Source organism: Triturus cristatus, chromosome 5_2 (assembly GCF_964204655.1).
Source record: "Triturus cristatus chromosome 5_2, aTriCri1.1, whole genome shotgun sequence".
Classification (NCBI taxonomy): Eukaryota; Metazoa; Chordata; class Amphibia; order Caudata; family Salamandridae; genus Triturus; species Triturus cristatus.
The window spans coordinates 764,887,305-764,913,420 of record NC_140588.1 but is presented as its reverse complement, the minus strand read 5'-3'; the positions used below and the strand labels follow the sequence as shown (position 1 = coordinate 764,913,420).

At 41.5% G+C, this 26,116-nt stretch overlaps 1 protein-coding gene across 1 annotated transcript in view; it reads left to right on the top strand.

Moving 5' to 3' along the window:
* LOC146829241 (sodium- and chloride-dependent neutral and basic amino acid transporter B(0+)-like) overlaps positions 1-26,116 on the top strand; it is a 73,514-nt gene that overhangs the window by 23,451 nt on the left and 23,947 nt on the right. Inside the window, exons 3-7 of the mRNA XM_085607870.1 lie at positions 1,112-1,243; positions 6,016-6,186; positions 10,498-10,630; positions 12,838-12,970; positions 16,343-16,483. Coding sequence (XP_085463996.1) covers positions 1,112-1,243; positions 6,016-6,186; positions 10,498-10,630; positions 12,838-12,970; positions 16,343-16,483 — 710 coding nt within the window. The remainder of the gene's footprint in view (positions 1-1,111; positions 1,244-6,015; positions 6,187-10,497; positions 10,631-12,837; positions 12,971-16,342; positions 16,484-26,116) is intronic.

Sequence of the window (26,116 nt, the reverse complement as noted above, 5' to 3'; positions counted from 1 at the left end):
TCCTCGTCTTTTCCCTCTTTCTATGCATGCTGCATTCTGCAGCACACATAGGACGAGGAAATCACCTCTTCTGATTTCTTTTGTGAGGAAGTTGTCCCTTCCAGCACAAAAACAATCATAACCTAACGCAGGCACACTTGGTGCAAGGGTGCCTGTATCGGGGCTTGGAAGCTAATCGTGCACCAGCGTAAAGGAGAGCAAAGGGATCCGTAATATTGTTGTAGATGTGACACATCCCTTTGCTTCGAATTAACTCAGTGTGGCGCAGCCAAATGGCTTGCGCCCCTGCGCTGCCTTATTTATTTCTGATCCTCATACACTTCAACCACACACTTGCAGCCATGCACTAATGCACTCTGAAGAGTTGCCAGCAGCCCCAAGCATGTCAAAGTGCTAGGGATGTAAAGCGTTATTTAAAATCTTCAATAAATACATCTCTCAGAGTGAGTGTCAGGATACCACACTACATTTATTTAATAAAAGTGTGAATATTTTGAACGCTGCATTTTTCATACGTTTTAAGAGGCGTTGATGCATGATGTGTTGGCTGCAAACTGAAGGAAACTTCTAGTGAAACAATGTTTTTCAAAATACCGGGCCTTTAACAGGCACCAACGTTTTACTGCCTATGTCAAACAGAATCGCTTTTTAACATAATCTATGGATGCATTTACATAGTCTGCATGCTATTTACATTTTAGTCTTTTCCGTGATATACAGTGGATAAGTTCTTCCAAGACAGAAGCACGATCGAAGTCTGAGAAATTCATTCTCAAATGAGATAGGCCGAGTGTTAATAATATTTCCTTCAACTATTATATTGCTCTGTTGAATTAGCGCCTTAGTGTCCATATGTTTACATTTCCCCAGTCTAGATGTTCAGTAATCCAAGTAAAAGAAGCTCTTGCATTCTGAGATTTAAAAACATTCCTCCATGTGTTTTATGAGAAAATATGATATGTGATAATTGTGCATTTCCACATGCACAATCGCATGCAAGCGAGCCTTGCCTCTAACATGCCCGGGAAAGGGGACGCTGTGCATTCATTTCGTTTACGATATTAGTTAATGTGCTGCTAAGTTGTTTTCTGACTCTGATTGTATTTTTCAGGTGCATTTCTCATTCCATACGCAGTCATGCTGGCTCTTGCTGGACTCCCCTTATTTTTCTTGGAATGTTCCTTGGGACAGTTTGCCAGTTTAGGGCCTGTTTCCGTGTGGAAAATACTTCCAGCATTTGAAGGTGAGTATTTTTGTCCTTTTTGTTTTTTGTTCTTTTCTGGCGCTGATTTAACCAAGATTGCGTTAGATGAAAAAATGAATGTATGAAGGACTGGCTTACTGAGTGCACACCTGTAAACCAAATGCCGTCTTGGACTGCGTTGGGGAAGTTTATAAAACGCCAATCCACACATCTTTTGCAGGTTGCCAGCAAATAGCTACACAATTGAAGATAATGGAGTGTACTGTGAACTCTGAACTTTGAGGAATTGTGTCATTTTAGTACTGGCTTGGAAATAGAAAAGGTGAATGTTTATCAGAAGTGCTTCATCGAACAAAAGTCAAAATGCGCGCCCTTTTCATTTGAAAATCAAATGTCCAAATAGTCAGCAGCTGTCACTATAGCCCCTGAAGCATCCTTGCAGTACTCCGAGTAGTGTCCTGTAGTCCTGCCTGGGTTTGTTTTTCTAAGTTATAAATAGTCGCTTACTACTGATATCCCAAACACTATTCGACATCTGTAGGGTCAGAGTTAACATTTTGCCGATGTACTGAGGAGACAGACTGAAAAACATGGTGGCCATGGGCTTACATTGGTTATGGTGTCTTTTAGCAGACAGAAGGCCCTGGGATGGTGGGGACTTCCTCTCCAAGTATCTATATGTTTAATAACCTAAGAGTTTTCTGTTAGTAGACAACATGCACCAGGGATCTGAGTATCAAGCTAACAGAAATGAGATGTTATGTCATATGTCGTCTTGATATTTTTTTATTCACTATATGCTGTCATGTCATGTCATGACACATCATGTCATTACTTTCATGTCATGCTTTACAATGCTGTCTTACAGAGAATTATACCATGTTAAACGGGCCTTTTGCAAGCCCTCATTGGTTGACTGTAGCTGGTGAACACTTTTAATGATACGCACAGCGTCAGTATAGCTGTAATAGCGATTTGCAATACCACTAAAAATACCTGCCTTCAACCTGCAGGTCATACAAAGGACGACCAGGGCCTGTATCCTGGTGGGCTTTGCTGGTGCACCACAGAGTCAAGAGCTTTCATTTTTGCTCCTGACGTGTGTAACGTGAATTCATTTAACCCAGTATTTCTTTGAGTCCGTGCATTATTCTCAGATAGCACAGCACAGAGACACTAAGCAGGGGTTGCCTCTTTCTGGTGGAATTCTTGATATCCTAAGTGGGTTTGTGTGATGTGTGTCTAGGATTTAAAATGTTTGCTGTGGGTGAGGAGCTCTAGCTGAAGACAGGGGTCAACTTGAGGGTTGTCCATTCTCTTTCAACACTTGTGGCTCAGGACTTGTTTGCGTCAGGGTGGTGGTATGATGGACTTTGTTGTAGGTAGGCGGCAGGCAGCTATGAACCTCTCCTCTCTGCTGTAGCCTAATCCAGGAAGTCACCCGTCCTTTCTTATGTGGCCGAATGTGTTGCCATGATTCATCCCTATAAGTCATGAGACACAAATCCTCCAGGCACAGAGCCCTTGTTTTTGTCGTCTGAGGTTATTATTCTGTTGAAAGATCTCCTAACACTAGTTATAAAGCGAAGCTTTTAATTCTTCTGTTATTGCGTTTTCCTGCTCTAGTCAATTGACGCCTGCTGCTCCCTGTGAAGGTGTTTGCGCACAGAAAGGAAACCAATGCAGCAAGATAAACATAACAACAAGGGTTATTTTAATTTAGAGAACTGTACATTAGCAGTGTTCTGCTTTTTGATTGGTTCAGCGTCAGTTGATATCAATCCAGGAAAGTCGTAGCCAGGACCTGAAACAAGTCTCATTTCAGTTGCAACTCAGATATCCCTCTGTCTTATTCCTAAAACGGCTGCCAGTGAACAGCATAGGGTTCTGAGAGACATAATGCTGAAGAAAACAGCTTCAGAACCCTTCACTTCCCCGTGCACGAGGCCGCATGTATGCGTGATTCTTGTTGTGTTCTTTGCTGCTACAGCATCTCAAATGAAGTAGGTTTTCATTCTGTTTCAAAACAGGTGCTTCCTTTTTGCAGGTGAGGGATGAGGTTGTAGTCATAAGTACCTGATTATTGTTTGTTTGATGAAGTGTTTATCGCTCTGTTGGGGTTAACGTGCCACCAAGTGGTAAGATGATGTATGGAAATTAAGGGAAAAACAAAAACGGAGAAACCCCATTGAGAAACCAAGTCATAGAAAAACAATTTTAAGGAAATACAAATAAATCAATAATTAACTGAAACATTTTAAAGGGAAGATCATTTTAAAGAAACACCCCATGGCGAAGATTAGGGGTAGGTGAGGGTCTTCTTGTTCAGGAATGGGTGCTGTTCAGGGGTGAGTTTTAGGGTTAGGGGTGGCTGGGTTTTAAGGCTGTTCAGGGGTTTACAGAGATCAGGTGTAAGTGGAGTTTAGGGTTGGTGATTGTTTTTAAGATTCAGTGCTGGTTAGAGTTGTGGGGTGGTGAATGGGTTTTAGTGTTCGGGTATGGATGGAATTTAGGATGATGTGGGATTTTAAGGGCTCAGTGGTCGGTGGAGTTTATATGTAGAAAGTGTTTTTAGGTTTCAGGAATGTGGGAGTTTAGGGATGGTGAGGGCTTTAGGGGTCGGTAATGGGGATTTTCTGGATGTGGTGAGGGTTTCTTAGGGTTCAGGGATGAGTGGAGTTTAGGGGTGGTGTGGGATTTCTTCTACACCTTAAAAACAGGTATGCAGAAGCCAATAAAAAGAAAAAGACTTTCTATGAATTGGCTTCTATTAAGTGGCAAATGCCATTCATCCTGAAAACGTCCATTAAACCGTCTAGATGAAATGGTTTCTCCGTAATGGAATCTCATTAATTTGTTTTCTATGAAATCTCGCAGCCTGTGGTTAGATGCAGACTTGTAACCATGTACGTATAGCATTTCTAAACCAGATGCATCTTTAGTCATTAACAACCAGAGTAAGTATGATGTGTACTTTTTCATATAGGTAGTCATACACATAGTTGGTTCTGTATTGGAAATTTCAAAAGTACCACCACATCACCTAAAACACAGTTGAAAGTATTTCAAAGAGCACTTTAATAGCTACACAAAACTACAGAAATAACAAGAGAAAGGATGAGCTTTGGCTTACAAAGAATTATTTTGAATATATGTGGCTATGAATTTAAACTTTCCAATATTATTTCTTTTTTGTCTGTGATTCAACCTTACAACAAAGGACCCTATTTACGAGAAACTAATGCAGCGATGTGCCGCAAGTCATTTTACTGTGCCACGCAGTGTTCGTTTCAAGGCATAGGGATGCAGCATATTTACAACACGTCGCATCTCTGTGCTTTCTCTGCGCTGGTGCACAAACTGCTGCCCTGTGCCGGCGCAGGCACCCTTGCACCATAGTGCAAGGATGCCGGCGTCGTGGGGAGATTGTTTTTGTGCGGGAAGGGACACCTTCCTGCACAAAAACAATCAATTGAGGTGATTTCTTCTTCCATTGTATGCTGTAGAATTCAGCACCCATTGAAAGAGGAAAAAAACGAGGTGAAATAAAAGCATTTCTCCTCGTTGCGCCTCGCTACGCCACCCCTGGGGATGGTGTAGCATTCCAACGCATTCCCAGGTTTACGATTGTTCGTAAATCTGGAAAGGCATCAGTGAACATGGGTGTTGCTTAAGAACACCCATGGCACGCCCTAACATGCAAAGTGTTGAATGAAAAGGGGCAATATTTACAAGCACACGTAAAGCCACGCGGGTTGCCTTTACTGGTGCTTGTAAATATCACACAGCAGGTAGCGCCACCAGTCAGCCGCGGCCCATGGAGGGAGTTCCGTGGGGCGGTAAGGCGGGGCGGGGGAGGGGCAGGGTGGGGGGTTCTAAAAACCGGAATATGGATAATAGCAGGTAAGTAAACAATACGAATTTCGTAGCACGCGCTGCATCGCAAAATGCGATGCAGCGCGCGCTACGAAATTCGTTTTATTTATTTAATTGTTTACTTACCTGCAATTATCCATATTCTGGTTTTTAGAACCCCCCACCCTGCCCCTCCCCCGCCCCCGGATTTACGGCTGTGGAAATCTCCGCTCTCATGGTGAATATCACTGCCCCTGCAAAAGGGCTTATGCCTACCTGAAATTCTTATGTGAATTCCTGGCAGTTGTAGAAAAGTCACATTTGGTTGTAACCTTAACGATACAGCCATATTTACCTTTTTGTATAGGGCCCCTAGTGTATACATTGGATCCTACTCCTGGCAATGGTAACCGCTGACCCTTGAACCAGATCCAGCTCTCCCTAAAGAACCAGGTTTCAAAACATTAAGTAAAAGTACTGGAAAAATTGCTTACTTTTAAGTATCGGGAGCCCTCCAGCAGGTAAAACTCTGTTTTGCTCGCAGCACCTAAAATCTTTGCACTATTTCTGCCTCGAAGCAATTTTTAGATTCATAGTGTATGCTGAAGTCAACGAGAATGTTTCAAGGCATTGTGTTGGGGTTTGTGTAGCTTTGCTTTGCACGCCATGTAACTGTGAATGTTTGTTAATTTCTTGTGTTATGTATATGGCAGACACATGTTAAGTAGAAATTCGTTTTATTTATTTAATTGTTTACTTACCTGCAATTATCCATATTCTGGTTTTTAGAACCCCCCACCCTGCCCCTCCCCCGCCCCGCCTTACCGCCCCACGGAACTCCCTCCACGGGCCGCGGCTGCCACCAGTAAACCTTTACTGAAACCTTGACAGTTAACTTATTTTGCCCTCCACCTTGTTGTAACTTTGTTCCTTCTTCGATGTGTTTTTCTTTGCAGGTGTGGGAGTGACGATGGTCCTTATTTCAACACTAGTGACTATTTATTATAATGTTATAATCGCCTACAGTCTTTATTATCTCTTTGCCTCGTTCACAAGTGTACTTCCGTGGTCTGACTGCTCCAAGTGGGAAGGGCTGAACGATACCATATGCAGTAAAACACCCAAAGGTAGGTTCAGTGTAATTTTACCATTTCTGTCTTGTTTTTCTATGACTCAGAACTTACTTTTTCTGTGTTGTTGCATTAGTAAGCTGAATGATTGATATATTTTACAGCAATACCTTTTATTTTTTTCAAATGACATTTGGTATAATTTAAGAAGTGTGCGGCTGCAGACAAAGGGGCATATCAACAAGGGCTTTATCTCTGCTTTTTTGGCTTTAAAAGCCAAAAAAGCAGAGATAAAACTAGCGCCCTATCAACAACAGGGTGCTAACACGCAAATTTGCATGTTAGCACACTTTTACTCTACGCTTCCCCTTGCATCTCTAATGAGATGCAAAGGGGGCGTTCCAGAGTAAAATAATAGGAGAAATGTCGCTAAGCGACATTTCTCCTATTATCAAGAATGTCGCTAACCCTGTTAGAGACAAAAAAAGCAGCGCTAACCGCGGTTAACACTGCTTTTTTACGTCTGCTAATCTTCTGACTTAGCCATGATATCCTATGGAAGGAGATTATCATGGCTAAGTTTGCCTGTCCCTATCAACAAGGTAACGTGTGATTATCGCTGGGTTTCCAGCGATAATCTCACGTTAGCCTGTTAGCGTGTAGATTTTTATCGCTATTGAGATAAGCGTTGCTAATAGCACGCTATCTCAGCGATAAAAATTCACGATAGCCGGCGATAATTATCCTCACGCTAAGAGCGCTGAGCGATAATTATCGCCGGTTGTTGTTGATATGCCCCTTACTACTTTTTGGAATTCACCAACTCCTGGAAGTATTTGTACATGACTCAGGTTTCCATGCAGATTCCATGGGAAATCACGGGATTTCTATTGTGAGAATCCGTTCCCTCTCCATGGAGTTCTCTGCAGTGAACAGCTCTGCACAGAAGGCATGGATTCCCCTCTGCAAATGCATATGTTTGTTTTTGTTGTTGTTATTTTTTCCTATGGAGAAACCCCTTCCATGACGACCTATCACATTTGGCGGTAATCTGATCTGCTTCCCATCTTTGATGGGGAGTTACGCCAGTCCTGTCCTTGGGTAAATATTTGACCTGTTTCAGGATGGAAAGGAATTGGATCATAATTTGGGAATGGCAACAAGAAGTTTGTTTTATCAAACGAGGGGGACTAGAAGTTTGTTGCCATTCCCAAATTATGATCCAGTAAGTGGGATTTATCAAATTTTCTAGGCAAATGTATGTTTGGAAATATTGACTTGCCACTGGTGGGATTTACGGCTGTGGAACTCTCCGCTCTCATGGTGAATATCACTGCCCCTGCAAAAGGGCTTATGCCTACCAGAAATTCTTATGTGAATTCCTGGCAGTTGTAGAAAAGTCACATTTGGTTGTAACCTTAACGATACAGCCATATTTACCTTTTTGTATAGGGCCCCTAGTGTATACATTGGATCCTACTTCTGGCAATGATAACCGCTGACCCTTGAACCAGATCCAGCTCTCCCTAAAGAACCAGGTTTCAAAACATTAAGTAAAAGTACTGGAAAAATGGCTTACTTTTAAGTATCGGGAGCCCTCCAGCAGGTAAAACTCTGTTTTGCTCGCAGCACCTAAAATCTTTGCACTATTTCTGCCTCGAAGCAATTTTTAGATTCATAGTGTATGCTGAAGTCAACGAGAATGTTTCAAGGCATTGTGTTGGGGTTTGTGTAGCTTTGCTTTGCACGCCATGTAACTGTGAATGTTTGTTAATTTCTTGTGTTATGTATATGGCAGACACATGTTAAGTAAAAATTAAATTTTGACAGTTTTAATCTTAAAAATAATAGCACTTTACATTTGTTTTTTGTTTTTTTAAAGAGCACCCCCTGTGTAGCGGCTTCACAAAACACTTCACCCATATGGTGCTTCCTGCCTGTAATTTTCTATACTTTTCTTCGGAGGCTTATTTTGCTTTCCAGCTAGGTTCATGCTGTTTAGGTCTCATACATACATTTATACTAACATATTTTACATATTTAATTTTGTCTTTGTTATTCATGAAGCTCTCATGCTGTCAGTGCATGGACGTTCTGTAAGGGTACAAAGCACGTTGGTCTTCAGCAGTCTTTTGAATTTCCTATAGATGGATTTTAGGATGAGGCATAGCAGGAAGAGATCTCCAAAAAAGAATGTTGCAAATCAATGGCTCTGCATTCAAAATGCATGTAATCGGCATGGAAAATTGTGCCATATTCAGGAGACTGGCCTTAGGCTACTTGGAAGGAGTTAAAGTGTCAACACTCTGGTAATGTTGTAGGACAACTTTCCATTGATCATTTTGAGTTTCAAACATAGGGTCTTGAAATCAAAGGTGTATTTCATGAGCAGTTAATTGCAGCTCTCAAATCCAGGATGATGTGGCTTGATCCTGATAAGTCAACGATGGGGCAGCAGCTTAATTTTTGTGCTGTGCTGTGCAGTTTGTTTAGCATTCTGTCTTTTTGCAGACTATGTTGCTGAAGGTGACATTGAGGATGTTGACTACACGGATCAGCCAAATCCTTTGAGAGCTTCAGTAGGGATGGAAAGAGCTCATAAACAGCATGAGTTCATAAAGATGCAATTCTCCACTTTTCTTCTTAGATTGAGCCAACATGTCAACAATCACACCATGATGTTTTGTGAGACCATATAGAATGAGGGTCAGCACTCCTCACAGCCCTGATAGAGCCAATGTACACTGCAAAGAGGTGGTAGAAAAATAACCTCAATTTACAAAATGAAAATGGGATACTGCTTAGTATGCTCACTGTCGATCCGCTGAAGAACTTAACAAGATGTCCAGGGTTATATGGTTCGTTATATGGCTCGTAGTGAGACAGGGTGTTCGCTGAAATTGATGGGAACTGTAGAGGTTGAAGATGACACAGCACCTATGGTGCCTTAGTGGCAATGGAAGTGTGTCTGGAGATAATGAAAAAAGTGAGGGACCACAATCTAGGTTCATCAAAATAAACCTGGAGCAGCAGGCAACAGCATAATAAATCAGGCTGACCAGTAAGGAAGAGGTTCTATTATTCAAAGTATGGCACTGATTACATTTAACATCTTTATATGTCTTTTGGTCACTAAAAACCCAGTCAGGCCCTGATTTATAAAAAAATGTTACATTTCCACCCGTACTCATACTTCTACGAACAGCTGTAAATGTATACATTTGGGAATTCACAAATATTTACAGCAGCAGACTTGGACAGCTGCAGCTTTTCAGACATTTTACTGAGAAAATCTTATGAAATGGTATATTTCCCTGACATCTCTGCATTGGGACCTGGCAACTTAGTGGACAAATGCATGTTTTCCTTCATGCATGGATAACATTTCTCACCTTGGAGAAACACCTTTCCTTACACCCCAAGGAAGACTGAGGGTCTTACACTACAATCTTTACACAGCAAGCAGAGTTACCCCAGCTCTTTGCTCCTTTGCTGACTATGCAAATGTCTACAAACGTACGAGTCTGTTGATGTTCACAAACTCTCAACCAATCCCACCCCTCACAACCCTAGCATGTGGTTTACTACTGCTTGATTGTAGGTAGTGTTGGTCTGGCCAGTGTACATTTTTGGCATTGAAGAAAGAGCTGGGCTGCAAGCTAGGGGCCTGCTTTCAGAGCAAGTTTGGTTGCCATGGCCCTACCATGATCCCTTGGCCCCTTCTAGTTGCAACCTCCTGCCGTGTGGGTCCAGTTTGAACATTGTTCCAGGACTGCTTTAGCTTCCAGTCCAGCCTTCGGCTCGGGCCTTTAACGCTGCAGCAGGCCTTTAACAGCCGGTATAGCCCGCTACGGCGGGCTATAAGGCTATCGTAAAACCTACAAGGTGGATGCCTTGAATGTGTAAACAGAGCCAGTTTCATCCATAAATGTAGATTTGTGAGTGGTAAATGGCTTTGTGACTCCGACTCTCTGTACTTTGCATTACTTTGTTTCCTGAGTTTCAATGTAAAACCTGGCAAGTTATTTCAAGATTTTCAGTTATAACTTTATGACGCAACTTAAAACTTGCAAAATGTGTCTTATTGATCATTCATGAGAAATTTATTGCAATATAAAAAATATTTTCAACTGTAAAAATGCTTTTTATCAGTAGTATGTTAATTGCGGTGGAAATAGTAAATATGCTATTTCTGTATGATCCTATTTCTAATGGGGCCTATGCATGAGGTCTGTTCTGACAGGCTGCTCGCAGCCATCTTTATAATTAAATATAAAATATACAATTATTCCTGAGACTTAAAGGACAGAGCCCAAGAGGACCTTGTTACATAATAAGGTTTGATTGATTTATTTTGTATTAATACAGGTTTTTGCAACGTAAGTTTAGGAGGTGACGTAGTGACAGCAAATTTAACCTGGGTGAAAGAAAGTAACCAGACCTGCCTAGCCAACAGCACATTCGAACTAGACGTTGAACTTCCAAGCAAACTGTACTGGGAGTAAGTATCCTTGAGCAAGTAGTAAACATTCCTTCATTTATTGGTAACTATAGGTGTATTTCTAAAGAGACTGCCAATATGACTTGCAAATGACCTCTCAGAGCATATTCACAGATGTTCCTATGCTATGATTTGCTCTCTTTAGTCAAAATGATCTTTTAGCAACAGTTCAACTGGTGATCTCCTTGAGGTCACTGTCCTGGTCTGATGGTTTTCCACCCAGAGAAATGGGTTTGGGGACTTTAAGAATGACATAATTGTCCTCTTGTTTGAAAAAATGTAACTTCTAAATATATTTAATGAATTCATATTTTTCATTTATATTTGTGAGGATGCTGATTAACAAGGCGTGCTCTTCGTATATGTATGCTAATGAAAGACCTTTATATACACGCTGTGTCTAGATAGCACAATTCACCAGGGGAATTGTGCTATATAGACACAGCCCTCATAGACACATGAGGGTACCGTGGGACCAGGAGTTTCAGGATTTAACGAAAGTTCTTAAAGACGTGAATCCTTGCATATTAGAGTGTAAAAATGCCAGCTGTGCAAGTATGCCATGCGTGTGTGGTACCATTCTTGGTTGCATAGTTCTCGTGCCGGTTCCAGATTATTCTGTGAGAAGTTGGCTTTTGTCCTTCAATGAAGGGAAGCATTTTTAAGATAATGCTTTCACTCAACATTACCTGCATTAAAAAACACAAAACCTTCTGCTTCCTTTGAGCACAAAAACACTCTGACCAGAGCAATCAAGGACCAACACAGCTTAAGATATAAAGAAATAAATAATCAAGGACAAAACTGTGCAGAATCAGTACAATCGCTACTCTTGTCAAGGGCTAGTGCAGAATTAGTCGTGGCCTCTGATATTAATATATAATAATCCAACTGTGGTCACTTGGGGTCAATTTTTATAAAGTCAACATTACTCTCAGTTACTACTCTAAAAAATCCCTCCTACTATTTGCCTACGTATACAAAGGCTATTTTATGTCAAATGACAAACCCTTCACCAATGCTGTTGTATGTCTATTTGAAACCGAAGGAGCAGTGACTTAGAGATAGGGGTGGGCAATAAATTCTGCTCCACCGGCAAAGTTCACAGTTTTCCCCACTCACCTATGGTAAGTTGGCGAGTGCAAGCAAGAATTGGCATCCATCAGTGTGATTTTCGGGCACTTGGTTGTCACCCAGTGAAATATTCGCAAAGCGGGGTGTCGTGGGCAGTCACGATTATTCGCTGTGAGAAAGATGCCGCTCGAGTGGAAAATCTACTCAAGGAGCAGCACAGAAGCAGCACCCTCTGGCGCACCACATGGTGCCATTTTCTCAGATTTTTTTTTAAACTAGCTCCTGGCGCTAAAATTCAGCATAAAGTGCCAATTCCGCCCGCTAGCGGAACTCCGCAGAATCTAACAGAGTTTTCATGTTACTCTGCAGGATTTGAAACTTCATGAGTTTCATGAGTGCCCTGTTTCCCAAGGCGGTGACAGGGTGGGTGGGTGGATGAAGAAGGCACATGGAAAGAGAAGGACTGGAGAAAGAAAGAAACACGGAAGAGAGAAGGAAAGCAGGAGCTAAGGAAATTGGAGACATTGAGAGAATGTTGGGAAGGAGAAGGGACAAAAGTAGCAAGTAGGAGAAAGCAGAATAAGACAGAAATGAAGACAAGAAGGCAGAAGGGGTGAAAATGGACAGAGGGGGTAAGTGTAGTGGGCAGGACTATGGACAGAGAGAGAAAGCAGCGAAAAGGGCAGCTTATGAGATGGAAGGCGAGAAGTAGACGGGTACTTGATCATAGGTGGAAAAGGATGGTGGTAGGACAGGGAGTGAAAAGTGGAAGGAAAAGGACTTAGATACGTGTAATCAGGAGGAAATCGACTTAGAAAGGATGGAACATCAAAGACAGCAGGGAAGGGATACTAAAAGGCAGCAATGCATGAGCGGAGTAGAGATAGGTGGTTCCTTATAACTCCCACATCTAAGGAGCAAGTTAATAGGGTTTCCCCAAGCATCTGTTAAACGATGGAGCACATGGGAACACCCAAGACCAGTTGAATGTGACCCAAATTGTTTCCATAAGCATTAGAAATTCCTTGTTAAATTAGTCCCAAGCATCTCTTCACTCTGACAAGTAAGAGCAGCATTGGACGCCCACGGCATGTAATGGCAGCGTTACTCATTCCATACTTTGTTGTTTGCAGACGGGAGGCACTTCGTCGCTCAAGCGGAATGGATGAAACCGGGACGGTTGTCTGGCACTTGGCTCTTTGTCTTCTGTTAGCCTGGCTCATAGTTGGCGCAGCTATGTTTAAAGGAATAAAGTCTTCTGGAAAGGTACAGTATGCTATAAGTGAAACAGAACAATCATGCCTTAAAAGGTTAATTTGAAAAATAGCATGTGACGGGTGTGGATGTGTGTAAATAGTAACCCCCTTTCATAGTTCATCTCATTTTCCGTCTATGGGGCATTTTGGCTCTTTAACGTTTGTGACTCCGAGTGGACTTTTTGCAAAAGTATTCAAGCAGTGCCCTTGAATGTTTAATGTAGCCAACTTTTGTCCAGCAAGTGTAAAAATGAGGGCCGTAATATATGGGCAAATTGGCACTTAGGGTGAGAATGTGGGATCAGGGCAGGCATTTGAACCTGTGTGTGTAGTCCGATAGCTGTGTTGAGATTTGTTGACTGGGGTGGGGCGTAATTTTTAGACTAGGGGTCAGACCAATCTGTTTGTAGGGCCCTTTTTCAGTAGACCAAGGAACACACAGAGTTGTAGAAAATGCCCTTTACGTTAATGTGGTGAGAATGTAAATTCATAGTTTCCTTACCTAGGAAGGAAAAAAATATATTAAAACCTAAAAAAAAGTCTTTCGGTAGTGTTTGGACAACGGTTAGGCCTGCATATTGTGGCAAGAAAAAAATAAAAATAGAAAAATAAATGGTGCATGGGCACTGGAGTCAGCACATTTTTCTTGCATGCTACACGTGTGCTCCAAGCGATGTACGGGATGCTTTTTGTTCCTCTATTTAATGAACCGAGAACAAGGCCTAAGACCCTGCCCTTTGTTTGCTACTTGTATATGTGCTACATTTCCCTTTGAGTAATAGGTAAAAGAATTGGGCAAAGATCAGACTATGTTCACATAACTTACATAGGTCTGGTTTGCACTTATATATTTGTGGGCAGAGGGCATGGTTGAATTTATGTTGTCTGTTACACATAGGACATGGCCACAACAAATATCTTCTGTCCCACATGTCCTGTTTGGATTGCCAATTATGTCTTTGGTTATGTCAAACATTAAATTATCACTCATGACATTGATAATGTCATCTTTGGTGTTTTGTATGATTTTGTAAGTAAAGCAATGGCAGAGGATTTTGTTTGTAAAACTAACCATAACTATTTAATTTCTAGTGTGTTTCAGTTTTTATTCATACCCATATCCACCATTCAACTCAAATATTTTCATTTTATTTCAGTAAATTGTTTGGGTTTTGTGATTAAATAATTTGACCCTGCCTGTCAGAAGATTAGATAGGGTACAACCTACACCCATGCCTTAGGCATTCTACACACATCCAATAGCTGTGGCTTATTCAGTGTCCCTATTCACCCTAATCACAGTACATTGTATTGCTATACCAAGCTGGTATTGCCTGGGGATGTGATATTCAGTTTGTGCAAAAAGTATATCTCTGTTAGAAATAGCTACACAACATGACCTTAGATAATGCCGCGAGGGACGCTGGTACGTACCCTTGCCCAGAGCACTCAAAAGGCCATAGCTGCCAGCTGTAGTCTTTGGTTACTATACACATAGCACAGGCATGCATAAGGGCTGTGTCCATGCTTCCAGTATCAAAAGGGAATTTCAATTCTACCTGCGAAAGTACTCTTGTTTTAAAAGTTTTAGGTCTGTCTGAGGTCGAAGGCTTTCCACCCGACAGCCATGGTTTAAAGTCCGACTGCCTAACTACAATGTTAGCGGTCAGAGTTTAAACCGGCCTGATGGACTGACTGGCCTCCGACTGGCTCAAGGAGCCGGCCGACCAGTCAGAGGCCGCACATAATCCTCCACAGATGGAGTTTCTGCCGTCTGGATTATGACGTTGGTTTCCGACAGGGATTCATGTCAGGCTTTCTGACATGAAAAGCCTGTCGAAAAGCAACCTTGGGAACCCTGATGGGGCCCCAAGCCTCCGTGTCCTCCGGTTGGAGGCCTGGGGGCACCTATTGTGCCTGCTGTACATCCCTGCACCATGTGGCAGGCATCGTGAGGTGCCTGCCACTTGTTGCAGGGATTTACAGGAATTCCCATTTCTATTTGGGAGCTTGTGCTGCTGCTGGTTTCCGACCACAGTACACGCTCCCATAGGGAAATGGGAGCTTTTGACCACACCATGTGTACTCGCATCGCAATATGGTATTCAGAACCGCCGACCTACTGTCGGTCGGTTCCCACAACGAAACGGTGGATTCCGCCCGACATCGTAATTAGAGCCAAAATGTTACAGCATATTAACTCAATAAATCAAATGTTTATTAAATAATAAAATAATTTAAATATTTATTAATTTAAAGACATTAACTTTTGAAAAATAAATAAAAAATTACCCACCCTCCCTAGCATTTTTATTTTTATTTAATAATTAGTAAATACTGTTAAAAGTTATGTAGTTATGCACTTAATTATTTAAATATTATTTTATTTTTGTCATCTTTTAGTAAAAGTTTACTTTTTAAAATATATATACATTTATATATATATATATTTATATCTCAATATATAAATAAATGAATATATATATATATATATATATATATATATAACATACACCTGCATGTGTGATTATCTCTGCCACTGTAGCGGAAATATCGACAGTGTAAATATTGGAGAGGCGAGGGTCTCTGGCCACACATTTGTGATAATGCTGTTTGTACTACAAAATCCAGTTTGTGAATTAGGCCCAATAACTTTCCTAAAAATCCACCGCCAGTATTTCAGTTTCAATAAATGAACAAATTGGTGTGACAGAGGGATAACGAAAAAGGGAAATGTGGTTTGTAAAATATTTGCCTCAGCTACTACTGCCTCTGGTGGAAAACATAATAATTAGCTATGTTCTACTGTAGTGGAGGCGTCTTTAGGAAGCAGAATTCTCCTGGGTTCTGTTGCAGTCATCATAAAAATTAACTTGAGTTCCACTGTTGTTTTAGTTGGCGTGTTTCAAGGAACAGGCATCACACAATGAATACAGTAAGAAAATCAATCAAATATGTAGTACTCAGTGGCGGCTTGCTGTGGAAGTGCTGCGGGCCGGTGAGGCAGGTTGGATGAGGGGCAGGGTGGGGGGTGGTGGAGTCGGACATACAACATCCACGAGTAAAGTAGGTAAATAAAGAAATAAAACTATTTACCTTGCACGCGCTGCATCGCCAACTCGGCGGTGCAGCGCGCGCAAGATATATAGTTTCTTTTCTTCATTTACCTACTTTACTCGTGGACGTCGTATGTCCAACTCCACTAGCCCCCTACCCTCCCCTCCCCTGCCCCGCCGCACCACCCCGCAGCACTCCCACAGCGAGCCACCACAGGAAGTACTCATATAACTAAAAACTTGTGCTTTGTGATATAAATTTGAAAATAACAGCTCAGTATGTTTTTCATCATCCCTGTTTTTTTGGCGTGTCTTCTGCCTGGCAGGTTGTGTATTTTACTGCAATCTTTCCTTACGTGGTGCTGCTGATCCTTCTAATTAGAGGTGTGACCTTGGAAGGCGCTTTGGAGGGGATCCAGTATTACATTGGACAACAGTCCGACATCTCAAAGCTGACTAACGCAGACGTGAGTTCTTTGTTTTTATTTTGAGTGAGAAAAGTCAATTATATTTGCATTTAACTGTGCTGAATAGATTACCTTCCAATGACGTGCTAGGCTCTGTATTGGTTTTCAGTTATTATAAAGGAAATGAAATAATTCAGTGGGTCATTTGTGAAAGAAAGAGTGCTGGGTCACAATATTTTGCTCTAAATCCCACGTCTGCCTCTTACAAAGGCCAGAAAGGTGAATTTCAAGGCTGCATAGTCTTGATTCCATCTTATGCCGCTTTCAGACACCACTGGAACCTCTCTCCCTCTTTATCTTACTCTTGTAGTTTCCATCCCTACCTTCTCACTATGTTACAGCTTTTTAGGGTTGTGTCTGCACATGCATGCGCTAGCGCATGCATTTCGCTTGCGAGACACTGTTGTATACAGAAAAGGGCTTGGAGCCCACCCATGGCTTCCCATCAGTCTTCTTTAAAGCATCCTTAATTGGCCAGTGCAGACGTAACGTAATTTCTGGTCACTTCTGTGGAGCAGGGACCAAGCACAGATTAATTGAAGTTAATTCTGTGTCCGTCCGAGGTACTGTTTCTCACCTACTCTCACTGCCTGTTCCTCCCTCGTTTAATTTTTTTCCAGTATTAGAAGCGAGCTTGGTCAGAGTAGCACATGCTCAGTGAATTTTACAGGCAAGCCTTGGTTTCAGTTTCCATTTGATTTATTTTTCCCTTCCTGTGTTGCAAACGGTTCTTTGTGTTTTTTTACTCTCGCGTTTTATATAGACTTGGGATTTCAGCCTTTTGTTAAATATTTATCTCACTTTTCGTCTACATAATAAACATTTGCAGCTCAACATTTGTTTCACCTTCTTTCTGACTTGCTGGGATTTTACTGCATGCTGACCAGAGATGGAGGCAGAAACCTGCAAGCCACTCGCTGCTTAATTAACGGCACTCACCAGCATAGAAAATGCAGACAGTAAAGGAAATGCGCACAGTGTCATTAATGTTAACTAAATTGCTCCCTGATAAGGGCTGCCAACTAATTTTGTACCTGATCAGGGGAATATGTCTTTCAATTGCAAGTTTTTTAGCTATTGGCATTGTAAATGGCAATGCCTTTTATAATATTAAAAGGCATAGTCATTTACAATACCAATAGTTAAAACTTTTGCAAAAGCGATACTTATTGTATTGCAGAACACGGTATCCATGAAGTGGGCGCCGCACTCACTATTAAAGTTAAAAAAAAAAAAAAAAGTGTGGTGTCCCTGAAGCAGACGGCGCTCTCACTATCAAAGTTTGAAAAAAAGAAAAATTAAACCAAGCGCGGTGTCCCTGAAGCGGGCAATAGCTCAGTATTAAAGTTTAAAAAATATAAAATTTAATGGAGCACTGTTTCCCTGAAGTGGGCGCCGCGTTCAATATTAAAGTTTGAAAACTTTTTTTTCAAACTGAGTGCAGTGTCCCTAATGAGGGCGCTGCGCTCAGCATGCAAGTTAAAAAGAAAGCTGAAACTGAGCGCAGTGTCCCTAAAGCGGGCACCCCGTTCAGCATGCAAGTTACAGCGGCATTGCGCTCTATGAAGGGACTAACAGGCCTATTTACGGATCAGGAGCCAGCATTTACAAAGGACAATGACACACGCCAATGACAAATATGGGCAGAGAGTGGGCGGGGCTTCCAGTGCATACTCCAATACAGCATGTCTGGCAGAGCGAGCAGAACATGAGTGCTGCCGCTTGGCTCGACCTAAAATGAAAGTTGACCTTGGCCTTTACACACGAGGATACTATCATTGCCCTGGGAAAAATGATGTGGGGCAAAGCCCCAGGTTTAGACAAACTTCCAGGTGACATGTTTAAGGACCAGCCCCTGATTTGGGCACCGTATCTGTGCGCTCTATTTAATAACATCTTGCGAGGCGCTGAAGTTCCCGGGTCGTGGCTGGGAGCAGAGATTATACCTATCTACAAAAAGGGGTCGCCTCTGCTCCCAGCAAATTACAGACCTATCAGTCTCATTGATGTCCCCCAAAAAATATTTGCGCGACTTATTTTAGATCGCCTGCAAGAGTGGATCAATGACAATAATATTTTGTCACCCTACCAGGCTGGCTTTAGGAGTAAAACATCCACCACGGATCAGCTATTCCGCCTAGCTATGCTATACTGGAAGACCGTCACTATAGAGGGTGGCAGCCTCTATATGGTGTTCGTTGATCTCCGTTCAGCATTTGACACCGTGCCTAGGGGGAAATTGTGGGCTGTTCTCCGGGACATGGGAGTACCTAATGCTTTGTTGAACATATTAGTGAGATTGCACACTCAGAATTTTGCGCAAGTCAGGTGTGCGAGGGGAGGAGTTTTGTCCGCAAGGTTCCCGGTAGACAAGGGAGTTAGGCAAGGGTGTGTCCTTGCCCCCACTTTGTTCTGCCTGTACGTGAATGGGTTGATCTCTCGCCTGGATGCAGTCTTAAACAACGATGCACCCAGGCTGGCAGGTAAGAAAATCGCGGCAATAATGTTTGCCGACGATACTCTCTTATTAGCTAAGTCACCCATGGGGATACAGCGTACATTGGTTGGGTTCCACGAATTCTGTATTGATCATGGTCTACAAATCAATGTAGACAAAACTAAATTCATGATTTTTAATCCCCCACGACGCACCAGACCCCCTCCTATACTGGACACAGTTTCGCTTGAGAGAGTGCAGACCTTTCAATACCTAGGTGTCACGTTGAGCGAAAACTTTTCCTGGGTGCCCCATCTCTTAAAATCCCAGCTTAAACTGACCCAAACAGCGGGTGGAATATTGAAAATGAACAATGCCTCAACATATAGGCCCATAAGCCCAGGTTTAGAAATTTATAAAACCAGGGCTAGATCAGCGGCCCTGTATGGGGGTGAACTATGGGGGTATGTTGTGAGTCCCGAATTAACTAAAGCGGAGAACAGATTCTTGAGGCAGCTGCTCATGCTCCCGCAGAGTACCCCCCTTATTCCTCTTCGGCTTGACCTGGGCCTACTCCCAATCCAGGAGGAATTGTCTCTTAAACCCCTTAGATTCTGGAGGAAATTATGGCTAACTCCTGAACTCACACAATATAGAACCGAACTGCAGGAAGTATTAAACCTGAGCAAAGCTGCGCACATCCCCTGGCTCTCCTATGTCAAACAGGAATTAATGTTAATGGGTCTTGTGGATTTGTGGTACCAGCCAGCGATTGCCTGTAGTGTGATCTCAGGAAAACACCTTACCCAGTCATATAGAGCTAGATGCACTAGTGTTTGGCTGCATAACTCACACATTGGTCCTATGTAAATTCATTTTTAGAGTACAAATCTGTATACTCCTTTGAGGACTATTTAAATGTAATCTACCCTGTGCTGGCCAGAAAGTTATACATCCAATGGAGGTTCGGCTGCCTCCCCCTTGCATGTTTCACAAACAAGTGGTCTAGCTCCGGGGTTTCCAAATGCCCTGGCTGTGGCTCGGATCTAGAGAATGAATGCCACATTCTGTCCCATGTATAGCAGAGCTCGGAAGCACTGGATTATACCTGTTTGTAGGAACCTGGGCTTTCGTAAATATGCAGATGCACTTAGAGTCTTTAAATCTAATACAGCAGCTCACATTGTGTTTGCACTTTCCAAGTATCTCCATGCATTCTGGATAAAAAGGAGTTTTTTTAATTCGAAACAGTGCCTAGACTAATCTGGAGTGTTAGCTGAAAAAATTTTGTCTTTTATTAACTGATGATGTTTTTATTCTGTATTTTATTGTATTGTGTTTTTATTGTTACTTTTATGGCCGAAACAGGTCGAAATAAAGTATTATTGAATTGAATTGAAAGTTGATTTTGAAAAAGAATTGGGGGAGAACGCATTTACCCCATTATCTTCTATTGAAGCAGAGACAATTTCAGGTGGGAGACAGCTAAAATAAAGCACTTCTTTTCTTCAAAAAATCAGGAGTCTTTCGCCTAAGTTGGGTCTTTTGGCATGTATGCTTGTTGTGCGCCCATTGAGCTTTTAGACTAATACACCTGAAATCAAAGATTTATAGGCGAAAAGTTCAAGACTGGAATCAGTGCCCGTAATTATATGCAGTGAGGTGGTCATTCTACCCTGAAAAGGAAAGCAGTCACTAAATTTACGGAAGTTTGCTGGGGGCAAGAGGTGGAAAACTGGAAATCTCCTGGTAAATCCAGGATGCCTGGTCACCTCACTTAAAAAGTGACAGCAGCATTTATTGAGTTGCAAAATGAAATACAATTCTAGGTGATGAACCTAGGTTATATCTTCATGCATTTTATCATTATGCAGAGGACCCCTTTGGGTTTGGGGAGGCTTGGTTTCACACGAAGAGGTACACGTTGCAACTTTAATTGTTTGGTAGGTAATGGCATATAGACTGCGCCAGTCAGTGAACGTAACAATAGATAGCATGTGAGAACTAATCGCACGGAGGCCCCAGGACTGAGGAAATTAGACTATAAGGCACATAGGATGAGATTAAAATGGAGACACAACCCAAACATTTGATACACTGACGTATGTGGCTAAGTACCCATGGAGATGGGAAATGTGAGATATTGGGCCAATGCAGATTGAATGTTCCAGTGGTTCCAGATATATTTCCATCGTCTAGCCGAATAAGAAATGATGTATACATATGCAATACTTCATAAATCTTGTGCTAAATTATGAAAATATAAGAATGTTTGATAATAAATGCTAATAAACATACTTTAAAAAAAAAAAGAGTGACACGTTGCAACGCTATACTGAAAAACACTGAGTTGACTTAGAAGAGATAGAGACGAGAACCATATTGTAGGATCTTCATAGGGTTGAAGAATCATGAAGGAGGCAATCTTGAGTTGAAGAGTAGTTTAAGGTTTATTTCCATGGAAAGAAGAACCCATCCATACCAAAGCCAGCTCAGGCAACTGCTAACAGATATCTTAAATCTATACATTTCAAAACCTAGGCAACACAGGTGGAACAGAACCATGTGAATGATGTCATTAGTTACCATGGTACATTAACATCGGAAAGAGGATGCCACACACCTCCCCCCCTTAACACAAAATAACACAAAAAAATATTTAAGATGCATAGTCTTTCAAATAGTTAGGTTTCTTGACAATTCTTGAAGATACACGTTGAGAAGATCCAGCATTGAAACCAACATTATCTGCAGGAAAATATTCATAACAAGTGGAAGGACTTGAACACACAGAAATTCTATTCAAATTCTAAACTCTGTGATAATGAGTTCTCACAGCTTTTTTAAAAACCTTAATAACCTTCATAGGTTTTGAGAAATTAGATTTTGAACCAGGAAGTCTGATAACAACCATGTCACCAACTTTGACTTCTGTAACTTTGGTGGAGGTCTTTGAGTCAAAATATGATTTTCTAGCTAAACATTTGGCTTCCTCCCTCTTTCGCCATCCTAAAGTGGAATCAGATGACAGAGAATTAGAAGCAGATTCCTCAAGAAGTCTGACCCAAGAAGGTTCCACTAGGGTACAAGGAGCTCTACCTTTGAAAAGAAAGAAAGGAGACTTGCCAGTGGAACTGTGGGGAGTTAATCTGTAACTTTCCACTTTTTTAAGAACTTCTTCTTTCCAATTGAGACCAGAACTCTTGGCCCAAGAGATGGTCTCTTTCAACACCCTATTAATCCTTTCAATCATTCCGTTGGTTTCTGGGTGGTAAAGAGAGCATCTCTTGTGTCTGATCCCTCATTCCTTAAGAAATGCTTCCATTTCCTTCAAAACTAACTGTACCCCATTATCTGTAAGGATCGATTCCGGATACCCTTCTCTGGCTATAAGGGTCATTAGGAATTTGAGTACCTGAAAAGTCTCCACACTACTAGTAAAATGAGTTTCGGGCCACCTTGAAAACAAATCAATAAGCACTAAAATAAAAACTTGATGACCATCTGAGTGGATAGGACCCACAATATCCAAAGCTACTTCCTTCCAAGGTCCACATGGGAGCTCTCTGATGACCATGGGTTGGACTCTCACAACCTTTGATTTCCCACTCATGGCACACACCATACAGTCCCTAACAACTCTCTCCACTTGTAGATCCATTCCAGGCCACCAGTAGGAGGCACGGAGTCTCTCTTTTGTTTTGGACATTCCAGAGTGAGACTCATGAGCTAAATTTATGAGTATTTTACGAAAATCAGAAGGAGGTATAAGCCTAGTTCCACGTACAAGTAGTTTGTCACAAACAGCCAATTCGTCTTTGACTTTCCAGAACTTGGAAGCTTCCTCAGAACTTTGTTTCTTCGAATGCCAACCTTTATGGATGAGAGAAACTACCTCAGACAACACTGGATCTGAAGATAGCTTGCTTCGCCATTGACTTTCATTAACGATCTCCCCACCCACTGAACACACAAGAACATTACCATCGTCAAAATCATCATCAATAACATCTTCAGGACAATCATCAACTAATTTCGAAAGAGTGTCAGCAATGCAATTTTCCACCCCAGGAATGTACCTGATTTCAAAATCGTGTTCTTGGAGAGCAATAACCCACTTCGTTATTCTACTTGAGATAAGATCAGTCCCTTTTTTTAGAAAAGGTCATGACCAAGAACTTAGTTCCCCACAAAAAACTTTTCATTTTCCTAACAGCCCAGAATACAGCAAGAGCTTCACGCTCAATAACAGAGTACCAAGATTCCGGATCTTTAAGTCCTCGTGAAGCAAACATAATGATCTCCAAACCATTTTCACCCTCCTGTTGGAGAACAGCAACCAACCCCTTGAGACTCGCATCAGTGGTAATTATCGAAGTTTTTGTAGGGTCAAAACTTTTAAGCTTGGGTGCTTTGTTCAATTTATTCTTAAGAGAAGTAAATTAACTGTCACAACCTTGAGTCCATTTGAATTCCGAATCCTTTTTTAGAAGCCCCCTCAAATTGGTACAACATTCAGCAAAACCTTCAATAAATTTGTTATAGTACTCTATCATACCAAAGAACTTCATGAGCTCCTCTATGCACGAAGGAGGAGGCATGTGAGAAATGGTGTCGACAAGATTGGACTTAGGAGCAATGCCATCTCCTGAGATTGTATGGCCTAGATTGTTAATAGACGAAACCCCAAACTGACACTTTTCTAATTTTATAGTGAGGTTGGCTGCTTCAAGTCTACTTAAAACAACATTAAGTCGGTCCTCGTGTTCAGCATGATCTTTGGCAAACACAAGTATGTCGTCTTGATAGACGCAGACAACTTTACAATCCTTGGGTACCTTCTCCATCGCACGCTGGAAGACAGCTGTCGCAGACACCAAACCAAACGGCATTCTAACAAATCTGTATGTCCCAAACGGGGTTATATATGACGTGTAGTCTCTAGATGTTTCTGCCAGTTCGAATTGGTGATAGGCGGACGCCAAATTAATGGTGCTGAAGATCCTGGCCCCTCTCAACAACATTAGAAACTCCTAAATGTTGGGTAGTGGGTAGCGGTCCACCACCACACACTTATTGAGTTGCCTCAAATCCACACATAAACGGAGTGAACCGTTGGCCTTCCGGGCTGCCACAACCGGAGCAAGCCAATCAGTACCAGTAACCTCCTCAATTATTCCTCCTTGCCTGAGCTTTACCAGCTCTTTCTCCATCTCTTCCCTGACAGCCAAGGGTACACTCCTCACTTTACAGCTGTGTGGTTGCGAATTTGGACGTACAGGAATATCTAACTTGAAATCTCTAAGACACCCAAGTTCATTTCTAAATACCTTTGGAAATTTGCTTTTGAGTCGCGCTTCAATTGTGTCTTCAGAGTGTACCTGTACTGTCTTAATTTCATCTTTAAGTTTGATGGGAGCAGAACTGCTAGCATCTAACATGACACTCAAGTCCCCTTGGTGGAACCAACTGATTATGCTGTCACTCTTTTGTGAAACGTAGACCTTTCCTGACACATACCGCCCTTTGTACTCAATTAGGCCTATGAACTAACCAAGCAAGGGAATAGGCTCCCCACCATATGGCAAAGGGCGTTTGTCCGCCTTGAAAAGAGAAGTCTTGTGAGCAAGCTTACTTTGAAAGAAAGTTTTTGAAATGATAGTGACTTTAGCCCCTGAATCAAATAAGACTTTAGTAGGTTCACCTTCTACTTGAATGGTGTCAATGGGACAAGATTTGCATTCTAACGTGGAATTTACTTGAACCACAATTTGTCCACAGACAAAGTCTTTCTCAAGAATGTCTGTTTCCACATTCTTGGTAGTGGAGGAAGGTATTTTGCTCTTACAAACAGAAGAAAGATGCCCTTTCTTCTTGCATTTTGAACAGATAACATTCAAAGCAGGACATTTTTTATCGTTGGCATAATGTCTGACTTTGTCACATCTGAAGAATTTAGGAGTGGTCAAATTCTTTTTGGGTTTAGAAGAGTCGCAAGCTTTGGGCAAGGTTACAGGTTCTTTTTTAACAACTTGAATTGAGACCTGTTTGTCTTTCTTTAAAGTGTCAACACATTTAAGAGAGTGTTCAACCCTTTTGGCAATTTGAATTACCTCATCTAGCATGGGTTCATCCCTCAGCCAAAGCTCCTCTCAGACCTTTTCTATATTGCAGCCTACCATGAATTGGTCTCTAATCCTTTCATCTAATGACTTGCCAAACTTGCAAGAGGAAGCCAGTTTCCTAAGTTGTGTGATGTAACCCTCAATTGATTCTTCATCATTTTGAAGTCTTTTAGCAAACTGGTATCTCTCTAAGATTGTGCTTACTTTTGGTAAGTAGTGTTTGTCTAATTTCATCCTACAGATTTCATACTCATTTAGATTTGTACTGTCTGCATCACTGAGCTTAGCTAAATGATCAAATACGTCTTGTCCTTCAGATCCAAGGCAATGAAGGAGAAGAGATGTCCTACGCTCAGCACTAAGACTCACACCACACACTTTGGCATAGCGTTCAAAAACTCTTCTCCATTTTTGCCACTTGATGGGTGGTTCGCCAGGAGACATTAGAAAAAAAGGAGGGGCAGTTACATTCTGCATGGCTACGAATTGTCCTACTTATGTACAGTTAATTTATAAAATGTAGAGAATTATGAGATAAGTAATATCAAGCAGGTTTTGTAATCTACACATATGACATCAAAGTTGTGAATAACGTTGTAAAATAGTGTATAATAACACTTTTCAAATTCGTAAATTCAAGTGTGTGTGCCACTGAAATGACACACAAAGTGTAAGTGTGTGAGCCACTGAAATGACACACAAAGTGTAAACATCCAATTAAAATGTCTCACCTTGAGATTGTTTGTAAAGAAGACTGTTCAATGAGGGGAAAACAAGAAAACAATAACACATAGTGCTGCAAAGAAAAGTTATTAAATAGTGATCACAAAATTAAATACCACCAGGTGGCACTGTGGGATAAAAAATATATATAAAAACAAAAATTACTTGCTGAAAGTCACCGCAATGATAATGTCAGTTGTATCGGAGGAAACACCGAAACCGGAACATTATGTAAATAATAAACAACTTTGACATGACATTGGGACAAGGATGTAGTCAATGCAATTTTCAAATAAACAACATTACTTGTAGTGTACAATATAAATATGAAGGGAATATGTCTAATTT